The 12,158-nt window shown below is 39.3% G+C and overlaps 2 protein-coding genes across 2 annotated transcripts; both read right to left on the minus strand.

The window, feature by feature from the left end:
• Nucleotides 1-5,033: 5,033 nt before the first annotated feature.
• On the minus strand, nucleotides 5,034-9,094 carry LOC141910632 (low choriolytic enzyme-like). Its single transcript, XM_074801326.1, has 8 exons — nucleotides 8,996-9,094; nucleotides 8,406-8,433; nucleotides 8,258-8,322; nucleotides 7,647-7,716; nucleotides 7,062-7,188; nucleotides 6,513-6,691; nucleotides 5,250-5,343; nucleotides 5,034-5,166 (listed from the first exon to the last, which is right to left on the minus strand). The coding sequence occupies exons 1-8, from the start codon at nucleotides 9,092-9,094 to the stop codon at nucleotides 5,043-5,045; spliced, it is 786 nt and encodes a 261-aa protein (XP_074657427.1). The 3' UTR covers nucleotides 5,034-5,042.
• A 1,059-nt stretch (nucleotides 9,095-10,153) lies between these two features.
• On the minus strand, nucleotides 10,154-11,252 carry LOC141910633 (uncharacterized). The gene is made up of 2 exons (XM_074801327.1): nucleotides 11,028-11,252; nucleotides 10,154-10,942 (listed from the first exon to the last, which is right to left on the minus strand). The coding sequence occupies exons 1-2, from the start codon at nucleotides 11,250-11,252 to the stop codon at nucleotides 10,154-10,156; spliced, it is 1,014 nt and encodes a 337-aa protein (XP_074657428.1).
• Between the last annotated feature and the right edge of the window lie 906 nt (nucleotides 11,253-12,158).

A 12,158-nucleotide genomic window follows, 5' to 3' on the forward strand; every position in this document is an offset into this window, starting at 1 on the left:
AAACTGTATGTTTTGTAAATAACAACTGAAGTAAACACAATTAGGTTAACTAGCTTTTGTCAGATTTACCGATTTGTGTCATTAGGTGTTCTAGGACAAATCCTTGCGACAAATTAGAAAATTTACAACTGCGACTAAACAAAATATAGTATCACAAGTAATATAATAGTAATAATAACAGTAATATATAATATCACAAGTATACACATATGTCAATCATGGTCTTGCTACTATTGTCTCATCAATAATTTGTCTTTCTAGATGTTGGTAAATTAGTGCAAGCAGCTAACATTGCCAGAAGTCTAATCAGTATTGCACGTAAGTACTAACGAGTCTATCCTACATATAGTACGGAAGGTGCCATACGGAAGGTGCCAAGGTGCCTTGGTGCCATACGGGATAATGCCATTCGACATAATAAGTCGAAATTGTGAAATAATTATCTTGTAAGTCACCGAGGGGAATCCGCAATATAGTCCTTTCATTTGAACTCTTTCAATCTATTTAAGTCATTTTTATCATTTCAGTTCGAATCAAAAACTTCGGTTAGATTAAACCGTCTTCATATCGGCCGTGGACCATTCATTCATCTCGAAACTAATATCTTGAATATTGCATATGATATGTATATGTATGTTTCATTAATTGTGATGAACAAATTATTGTTCTGAATAAATATCGTCAACTATCTGTCATATAGAAACGAGTTTGTTTTATTAGCTGTGAACTCTTTACCTGAGACAATAGCGAGCAAGGACAATAGGAGTTCCTGGGCTCGATGCCTTTGGCTGCGATTGACCTCACTTTCATTTTTTGGGGTTGAGACACAACTACAAATGACGGGTAAAACCTGGTGTTGAATTGGTGTAACGTAAGATGGATATTTTGCTATAAAGGTTTAAAACCCTTTACTAGTTTATTCGAGATCTCACCACTCGTGCATCGTAGCCCAAATAAACTTGTTTACCTATTACAGTAGTATCTTTTTCTCTACATTTTACTGATTCCTTATTCCATACTTCAAAAAAATGATTATTTCTAAACCCAAGATTCAAAGATTCAAAAGATTAAATTTAAATTTAATTAAAACTAAATTTATTGCTCAAGAAATTAAAAATCTATATATAGCCGCGAAGCTGCTGCTGCCACTGCTGCCGCCGCCCCCGCTGCTGCTGCCGCTGCCGCTGCCGCTGCTGCTTCATCTTTATCTTTGGTTATATACAGGAACCAAAATAACGTGTTTGCCGTTGAATTCTAATTCCACGGTTTATTGATTTTCTTGGTCGGCTTAGTTCGTGTTGAAGAAGTGTCGTACCTGGAGTGTTGGTCCAATACTGAGCATTGCTAGATTTCTTTGATTTTGAACTTTATACGGCCGTTTGTAGCATCTCCTTTATATCGTCGTCGGAATAGTTTAGGTTTAAATGTTGCTGAACAAGTTGTAACTTAACTTGTCTTAATCCATTTTAGCAACAGAGAAAACTTTCGCGCGATGGAGGAATATAGGCGATCGGAATGCTAAGAACTAAAGAATATAAAAATCTAGAATTCAACACAAAGTATCTCATAAATCTCATCATTTAAACATCCTTACAATATTCACACATACAGACACTAACAAATAGGTTACATACAGTTCAATGTAACATGTGGGCCTAAAATCCATTCGAGTCATCGTGAAATAAACTAATAAGTCACTTGGAACAATCATCGACTGGAAACCCGTCAAACCATTCCCGAAACCTGTCAAACAATGTATGCAATTGTCAAACAATGTGTTATCTGGAAACCATCCGTAACTAGAGACAATGTGATGCGTATCAACCGGACCATCCAACCACGGATGCTGTGACGCAGGGAGTACCATCTGATACCAGGGACGCTATTCATAAGAGCCGCTGAAATATTACCAGCTTCAGTCTTGTTTGACCGGTCACCAGCGACAGTAGAGGTAGGTACGTACGTTGAAGTCATGGACCCAGTTCCACAGTTGTGTGAGTTTAATTTAACTCTTCACTAAGGATCGTATCATTTTCCCAAAATGATTTATCTCTGAGTCAAATTTAAACAGTGGAACTAACTAAATATGTATCTTGAATGGTGCATATATTATATATGTCTGATTGAATAATTATGATGAACAAATTATAGTTCTTCTTCTGAATAAATAAATGAATAAACTATCAGTCATAGAAAATTGTGTCTTGAATCCAGTAACTGAGTAGTTGAGAGTTAGAGGTAATTTTAAGTAGAAATTAGTTCATTTTCAATGAGTTTTAACTTAGTGACACAACTTTGTAAAACTGATTCCCCGCGGTATTGATACATAACGAATGTTTCATACGTTCTTTGTACATAAATATACAACATTTATGTTACATGATAATTCTCCTATCATCAACTGTATTCGTCATTTTGTCGATTCCTATAGAAATCATTATCTTTTGTTTTCATATTTTGTATCTTCTAGTTTCAACGCTAAGTATTTTGTAAACAAGTCATAATGAAAGGTAAGCACTTATATCAATTCCCTTCCAGAGAATTAAGGTAAGATTCCCTAGTACGTTACAAATGTCCTTAGATTTGATTTTCTAGCTGAATTTGTTATTTTGAATTGTGACAATTTGATGATGTATGTAGGGTTCTTTGTAGGCAGACGTCTTTTCTTAAAGTGTGCATAAAAAGTGTTGATGATGAGGGATTCTTTGGGAATTATTTGGAAGTGAATATCTACGGGGTGTAATTAACTGATGTCATTGGGGATTTGTGGAGTCAGTTATTGTTTCTGGTAAGGTTGTATATACATGCTGTTTGATGTATGAATTTGTTTTCTGCGCAGATATTCAAGCAATGTTCACTGTATTGGTTGTCGGTTGTCTACTGATATCGTCAGCTCCGGCCTCAGCAGGCGATTCATCTGCTCCAGCCTCTCCAGCCGCGCCTCCCGCAGACAATCCTACTCCAGTCGCTCCTTCGACAGACGATGATGAGGTAGCGGCAGCGGCAGCAGCGGAATTTAGCAAATTGGTTGAAGAAGTTTACAAGGAAATGGAGAAAGCTGACGATCCGGATAGCACTCGAAGCAAACGTTTGCCTTGGGGTAAGATACTGGTTGGATGGGGGTCTTTAATGGGGGAGTCTCTACTGGCGAGGTTCGGGTCTTCAATGGTGGAGGGTCTGGTGGGGGTCTACACTTTGAAGGAGTATCTACTGAGGTTGGGAGTATCTGCTCGGGGGGATACATCTTATCTTGTGTGAAAATGTACGTCCCAAATAACAGAAATTTCCACATTACGCCAGGAAATGATACGTTATTTCTCCTAATCCGCCAGGTCATTTTGTAAACTGCAATAAACTGTGGGTCTGTTATATTTAGCTTTATCATAATTTTAAAAACTGTATGTTTTTGTCAATAACAACATAACAAGTAAAACACAATTAGGTTTACTAGCTTTTGTCCGATTTTTGTCATTAGGGATTCTAGGACAAATTCTTGTGACAAATGAGAATATGTACAACTGAGACTAAATTTCACAAGTATACACATATGTCAATGGTCTTGCTTCCATTGTCTCATCAATAACTTGTCTTTCTAGTTGGTAAAGCAGCGGAAGCAGCTTTCATTGCTAGAGATCTATTGAATATTGCACGTAAGTACTAACGAGTCGATCCTATAGTTCTGACATTTTGAACTCTTTAATTATACATATTATAAATGTTGTAAGGGCCTAATGCACGCAACGCCAAAGCGCGTCATACTGGCCGTCAAGCGCAAGCGGTTGATTGAAGTTAAAAACCACTAGAAATTGACGGCCACTTGACGTCCAATATGACGTATGTTAACGTTACTCATGGTGCCCAAGCATAATCTCTACTGCTTGATAACTAGTTCCTTGATGCTTGAATCTGGCGTCATTTGACTCAGCGAACCGTGGAGAAAGTCTTGCTTCATATGTTACTTTTCTTGAAATAGTAGTTATGTCGTTCAAGTATCGTTGTCTCGCCTCGTCCAAACTCGCTTAGTTGAAAATCTTTTCCGAAAAACTTAACATATGCAAATCGTTCATTGTCGAGAATAGTGACTGCATTAGTGTATAGATGGCGACATAGTCGCTGCAAAAGTTTTATAATTGTAAATTCGTCTTGGTGTCCCGCTGTGTACTTTTCATTGATGTGATGAGTGTAGATGAATTTCGATTTCAAATTGCATTATACCAGGCGCAATATGATGTTGTTTAAACCCAAGATATTTACAGTAGTCCAGTTATATTTTTCCGGTATCCTCTTTAAATGAAAATATGCCTTCCATTAACAATTGTTTGTATATTATGTATCCGTGCCTGAATAATGAACATAATTCACCGATTCTCATTTCAGTTCGAATCAAGAACTTCGGTTAGATTGAACCTTCTTCATCGGTCGTGGATTCATTCGTTCATCTCGAAACTAACTGAATATGTATCTTGAATGGTGCATATATTATATATGTCTGATTGAATAATTGTGATGAACAAATTATAGTTCTTCTTCTGAATAAATAAATGAATAAACTATCAGTCATAGAAAATTGAGTTTGTTTTACTGTGAATTCTCATTGTCAGTTACCTGCTTCACCAGGCCGGCATTTGAACGGGCGATAAAGCAAAGATCCTCCCTCGACAGACGGGTTCGAATTTGATGGCGATAATTGGGCTCGAATCCCAGTCGAGGGAGAAAGGGACAACGAAAAAGCCTCAACAGTGACTTCCCCATATGCGCGACAGGTCCGACGTCACATTAATAAAGAAAGACGTGGACTTTTCGAGTTCCAAAAATGTGTTTATTTTGTGGAGGAAATTGCCCAAAAGGCACGTATTACCATAACCATTCCTGTTTTAGAAAAATGAGTCGATGTAGATGCCTCTGATTTTTCAAAATTGTGGGGGAAAATTTCAGCGTATGCCTTTTTTTCCTGATGTCTGACCAATAGAAAAATGAAGGCAATCTCAGCTTTAAAAAGGAAACTAACCGAAAAAAATTATAATTCGTCATTTTCCAGGATTTTATTGACATTTCGGCATACAACCGTACAAGCGTTTGATTCGCTCGACATCTATCGGATGTAGTTTGTTACGACCGATTTCGACATCTTTCTGTCGAGGAACGATTGTCGATATACGATTCTTACTGAAAAACAGTAATTAAATCACCACAATTCGCATTATTCAAAATCATAGATTTAACTTTTTTGATGCGCAGTTGAACTTTACCTGAATGCGAATACACCGTAGTGCATCAATGAGCCATACGTGTACGGAGTGCCCAGAGTATCAGCTTGCACTATCTCGAAATTGTGTCTCTCCTCTACAAGAAATCCATATATTCTTCTATACATGGGTCCTTTTAAAAGGAGGGTGATAGTATTGGGCTTTCAGGGAATATATTTTTGGGCATTCAGTTTTTAGCGGTTAAGCTACAGCAAACGAGTAACAATTACGCAAGCTGGAGTTCGTGGCCGTTGTTGTCAGACTATCTGCGTGGATGCTTATATTACATATAAACTATAGATCGTTATTTTGAAATACATATCTACGCGTCATTGTAGGGCAACCCACATATGGCTCGGCCGTGAGCTCTGGTGAGGCCAAAGTACGGATGTTATGAATGGTGACGTGTGAAGGTACGTAAGCACTCCATACATGGGTCGGTGAAATGTTGTGGCGCCGTATGACTGCGTCACAATCCGTGAGCATCGAGCCATGTGTGGTCAAGGACCTGTACACGTCACTAAAAAGTTAACAGATAGAAAAGAAAAGGAAGAGCAGTTAGAGAAGAGATGAGATATCAGAGTAAAATTGAATTGGCGAACGTTTTAAGTGAATGGGTTAGAGAAATGGGCGAATGTTAATATCGGATAAAAAGAGCTGAGAGCCCACACCAACCCCAGACATCAATGGAGAATTAGGGAGAGGATTGCACAAACACAATAAGGGCGGGGATATCCCATACACAAGGATAGTGGGTGGTATTTAGCGAGTCATCACACTGACCAGACAAACTTACAAACTAGTTCAGTGCTCAGTGAAACTGATTTATGAGTAGACAAGATAATTTACTAACTAGTTTTCTAGCGTACCCTGTTGGGAACTTGGAGGTCGGCCGGATTCGAATCCAGAGTAAGGGAATCGGCCAACATAGGGTATTCATAGTTGTTTTTTAACAAAATTATGAACTTTGCCAATCATAACAGTTCAGGGTCCAGTTCCACAATTCTGAGTTCAGATACAACTCCGAGTTAACTCATTGAAAAAAACTAACTCTAACTCACGACAGTGGATCTGGGTCCAGAGGTCTAGTCACAAGCAAGCAGGATATTAATATAATAGAAGGTCCTGGGTTCGGATCCTTTGGCTGCGATTGACTTTCGGTGTCACTTTTTTGTATTGACTTCCTCTTATCTGTACTAAATGAATTGTTGCTGATTTTCTATACTATTGCTATTGTAAAAAAGGAAAGGGAATTATGAAACTGACCTGGTTTTACGTTTTCCCAGAATACTTTAACGAACTGTTCCCTATCAGGACGCGATTGTTCGTGAATGAATCCAAGCGCGTGTAACAATTCGTGCATTATCGTATAACGTTGTTTCACACACGCAAAACTCAATCCTACTAACTGTCTGCCACCGACCATTCCAACCGACGAGAAACAACTACAAAAAACACCAAACAAAACACAAACAAATTAAACTCTGTCTCTTTCGAGCATATACGCGACGTTTCGGACTCTCTTTCTCTCTCGAGCAGCTGCCACCGCTGCTGTTCAAATGCTGTATTCAATGCATTTTGATATGTAATGATATTAAACAAAAATTTAACTGTTTTGGGGTTCGACCCAAATTTTCGCGGTAATGGATTTTTATGGTACGCTTAAAATTCCCCTGCTTCGTCCACTGGGGCGTTACGATGAAATGCGATAGATTTGGATGTGATCACCTCACAGGTGACTGACCAACTGACCCAATTTTCTGCTAGACGCTTTATTCCTCTAAAAAAGGTTAAGACGTGTTGGACTAAACGTACCGTGTATGTGGTCCGATACTGAGGAAGTTTTTCGTATTGCTAGATTTGATTTTAAACTTTATACAGCCGCTTGTAGCATCTGTCAGTTCATCCATGGTTTTATAGATTTCAACTCTTTCCGAGAGATCTTCAACGAGAACAAAAGATGATATGACCTGCACAACCACTAAAAGATGCCCAGAACTTCCATAGATGTTTTTGATTTACGTCATTTGTTTATCTTGCTTTATATAGTTTGGATCATAGTTTCCCAAGACTTCCATATTTGATACCTCTCGAAGGGATTACATTCCCCCAGCAGGGATTCGAACGAGATTGACATGTTAAGGAACATGCAACACTAACCGCGAGTGCGCAGCCTCATGTGCAGCCTCATGCTAAGCTAAATTCTATTTTGTTTTAACCCGGGTTTTTCCATTTATAGTTCTGCCATGAAATTTGCCTCAGTGATTAGGCCTATACAATTGCACTGTATGCAACCAACAGGACTCAACCTGCTTGGACTCAGCAGTGATAATGTATGAGATTCCCGCAGTTTCACGACACTCGTAGTTTTAGTTTCACTTAATTACGTAAATTACATACCGAAAAATTCTGTTTCAAAGTAAACTGTGTTGTTCGGCCATTTCCTCGCTCCTTGTTGTAAATTCCTAAACTGTGTTAAAAAAAACTAAGATGCGTTGAACGCTCGCATTTCAACCCATGGCTTTACTAAATTACTGTTACTATCTAATATACTATTTCGTTTTATAACAGGCTTCGAACTTGGGATCTGGGTTGGTCTGACCATAAAAATATTGATAACTATATTTCCGATAGATGGCGTATGTAAAATACAGTTCAATGCAAATCTTTGCCATTGACGTTTCAAGAAATTTGGTAGTTCAGCGAAATTCTAATAGATGGCGATAATGTCGTAATGAATATTCCTCGTACATCTCGGTTTAACAAACATTTGCCAATCATTCATGAAACGATTATCTCAGGACCACTCGGATTCGGTATCAGTAAAAACTGATTCGATTCTTGGACAACATATATCCAAGACAATGCAGAATCAGCGGGAATAAGCATTAGGTTCGGACCTAGGGTAATCACACTTGGGTAGGTATCAATAATAAGTACTGGGTTCGAGCCTAGGAAACCAGAGTTCATCGTGGAATAGATATCAATAATATAGATTATCAAATGCATACGGATCCAAAATTGCTGATGTCAATATCTCCTTGGTAAAGACCTGAAAACTCCGTGGGATGCTGTTCTGTAAGAAATATATAAACGGTTTAAACAAGTTTGATGTCAAAAATTATTTATCTTCGAGGTAAAAGCGAGCGTTTAACTCACGTTTGTAAGCCTCGAATTCTACTTCACTCTGAAAATGCAGATTATTTATTCAAAAACGTGTCAGGGTTATCATCATCTTTGCGATGATACAGGAGTGTCTTGTTGAAGGCTACTGAATTCTAGATCTCTTCTAATCTATGTCGTACGGTTAATGAGTTAGGAGAAAACATCTCATTCAAAAAAGTGGGGTCGCATTTATTAAGATACATGTTAATAAAATCCCACAATAAAATAATTAATGATAAAATGTTTATTCTAAAAACATAGGAGAAATATTTCGGGTGGTTCCTACCACATTTCTTCAGTCAAAAATGACTTGCCAAAAGCAAATATTTCTCATATTTTTTTAAATAAACATTTTATCATTAATTAATTTATTGTGGGATTTTATTCATATCGTTTTATCACGGATATTGTGATCTAATTGATTTAATAAGATAAATGGTAGTTGCGGCCTGGAAGGCGCCGCGTCCTTGCAATTGAAATAATTATATACCTAACGTTTCATCGTTACTTTTCAAAGGAAATTTTCGACAAGTAGGCTGCGAAAGACCTAAACTGCATACGAACATAGTAACTAATATTCTTACCATAATCGGCTGTTTTATATCAACATCGTTGTTGGGAACCGCTACAGAAGTTCCGAGGAACAACGCGCAGTTGATAATTCCGATAACAAACGCCGCCATGTTTGCGTATGACTGAACGATGAAACAGCGCCGCTTTATACCTGTGATGCATGTGTGCATTTTCGATTTTCGGATTGATAAGATTTCGAGAAAAAAACAGTGATATATCACATTCACATTCAGATTTAACTGATTCACATGTAAATTGTGTTGATGGCTGTCATGAAAAATTGGTTTTGACTTTTGTTATCAATCATTTTCTGTTGCTGTTTTATCATAAAACGGAGTTGATATATCATTTTCATATGTTTTTCTGTTCTGGTTCAAGTTCAAGGTCACCGTCAAGCCCCCACGCACTACCTTCTCCGAACTGAAACATCCATTATCTAACAACAAGGGAAATATAATTTACAATTGTCTATGTGCTTTATTCCCATCGCGTAGTTATGTCTACAAAATGTGACAGCAAGAAAACTTGATTTGAAAATTGTTGAGAATTTCAACCTCGTGAAAAACTACGTACAAGACCCAAACCTAAAACACATTTATATATTGAAATAAGAAACAGAAATTCGTGAGAAAATTATTCTATAGAATATAAAGGATACATCAATAACCGAACTATCAAAACTCATACATAGAAAATTGCACGCGTGCCTCGAATCTCGTGGGAGAACCAATAAATTATCACAAAATTCTCCGGACCAGTCGATGGGATCGTTATCACAGTCCAATTGGAGTGATATAATGCGTAGGGCTAAGAAAATCTATACCTTGTTTCTCACTTCGGCTGAGCTAAAAAGTTGACTCGGCCGGCCGCCCGTCTACCATATGTACATAAATTATTTTCAAAATCGGCGATCGAGGTAAAATTAAAAGACCCGGCAGTTATAGAAAAGAATTGACTAATTAAATGAATCATATCATATCATATCAACTTCACAAATTTTACATGAGTGAACCGCCCGATTAGGAGAAACAAGGGTATCATTTTTGTTTGATATATCGGCGTCAGGCGGGGCACGCAATATCTGAGATAATCGACTCACCGGGGGCTAAACAGAGTCCGGGACACGTGATAATCCGGGAGGCTAAAGCGCAGTCTAATATGTCTATAACTTATTTGTCGCCGCCGCCGGAACAGCAAAACATCTTAAGGACGATTTCTCGCACTTCCGGTGATGTAAACACGTACAGAATGAAGTTAATGGAATATGAGGCGTCCCAGACGAGCAGCATAACCTCCGCAATCACTCCTACAATCTTCAAATCGGGTCGAATCGTGTAAACAGTACTCAACACGGCGCCAGGTGTCGCGCAAATCATAAAAGTTATCGAAATCGCCAGAAATAATTTCGTAACGCGGTTCGTCGCCTGCGCCTTTTTGTCGTTGCTGCCGAACGCCGAGTTTTTGCGCAACGTCTTTATCACGATCGCGTTAACGATCGCGATCACTAAAAACGACCCGTGACTCAAAGCGATCGTCGTGAAGATCACGTTCGCGAAGTCGGTCGCTAACTTCACCAAACACGCACCTGCTATGTAATGATTAGCGACGCCCGGTATCAGCTGATAAGCCCAGATGATTATCGTAAAGGTAAACATACTGGCGATGATTTTCTTCGCCGTCGATTTCGAGCCTAGCCGTAGATACGCCAACGGGAACACTAGCGCCACCAATCGGTCGACCGACACGACGATAATCATCCAGTTGCTGAGCGCCGTTACTAGGTAATACACGTAGGACGTCGCCGCGCACGACCAAGGCCCGACGAACGGTCGAACGATATAACCGTAACCGAGCCATACACCGAGCAGGTTTAGATAGAAAATAAGTCTGATCAGCACGTTCAGCAGATCGGTGACGGCAAGAACTGCGAGATACACGCTGTAGGCGTGTCGTTTCATCTGGGAACAGGTCATTATGAAAAACGTGAGCGAGTTGCCCAGAATTCCGATCGGAATGATGATCGCCAGCGATATGACGTTCAACCAGACCTTCCAGGGCGTCACCAAAAAACCCGGTCGGATAGTCGCCGATGTACAAGTACGGCCACGGGAATCCGTACCCGAGCGATTCGAAAAAAGCAGCCGGGTCGACGAAGCCGGCAAAAATATTACCGAAACCGCCACCGCCGAAAGCGCCACCACCCGTGATGTTTCCTAACGAAAAGTTCGCGTTGGCGAGCATGGATCCCGTTGGTAAAGCTGCCGCCATTTTAGCCGATTAGAATTCCGTTGAATTCGAAAGTCAAACTGATTCTTTTAAGTGATACGCGTACAACACCGTGTTTCTCCAATTGTTTCAGTTCAGCTTCAGTGAAGCAGCAGTAAAAAAGCAAAGTTCTTGCGATACTTGACTTTAGTCTGCTAAAGTTGAGTAACTGAGTAACTAGCATCCGCAACCATCGTGCGTTTTGTTCTGGAAGTCGTTTCGGCCAGAGTTGGTACTTCAATATATAGGCCTAAACCCTGACCAATGACTCTTCACGGTGCCACCCTTTCAATTTCCAAAGAAATTCGATCTTCCGCCGAATTCGAACTGTGATAATTATAATCTAGAGATTGTGAAATTCGGCTTCGGGTCGGATAGCGAGTTTTCGATATGATGTTGAGAGTAACATCTGAAACCGTATAATTATATAGCAGGCCCACTGCTGCACACAAAACCAATCACATCAATTCCATCAATCGATAGGTTTGGTCATATTTTCGATTACACGATCAATCACAATCGGACACCTTTTATAGACCAGGCAGGTGTGTCCATATTGAGGGAGAGTCCATGTATCGATCTAAACGGAGACTTCCACATCTTGGGTACAGGGTCTAATAGTTTCTGCACAAAGCTTAGATTTTCAGGCGCGGCAGACGGTAGCACCGTATAGGCACGTGCTTCCGTCGCGAAAATCTCGTGCCCTTTTTCATTTTTTTCTTCCCCATTGTAAAAAGGGAACATTTGGTCATCTATGAATCCCACAAGTAGAGAATGGCACATTTTTACAATACGAAACCGATAATTTCAAACGAAAAAAATGTACATTCAGTCGTCCAGCAATTCTGAAAAAAAAACAAGAAAGGGCGGCCTTTCTCTGTGAATCCCAAAAGTAAAGGGCACATCTTT

The sequence above is a fragment of the Tubulanus polymorphus genome, chromosome 9, assembly GCF_964204645.1.
Source record: "Tubulanus polymorphus chromosome 9, tnTubPoly1.2, whole genome shotgun sequence".
In the NCBI taxonomy this organism is placed as follows: domain Eukaryota; kingdom Metazoa; phylum Nemertea; class Palaeonemertea; order Tubulaniformes; family Tubulanidae; genus Tubulanus; species Tubulanus polymorphus.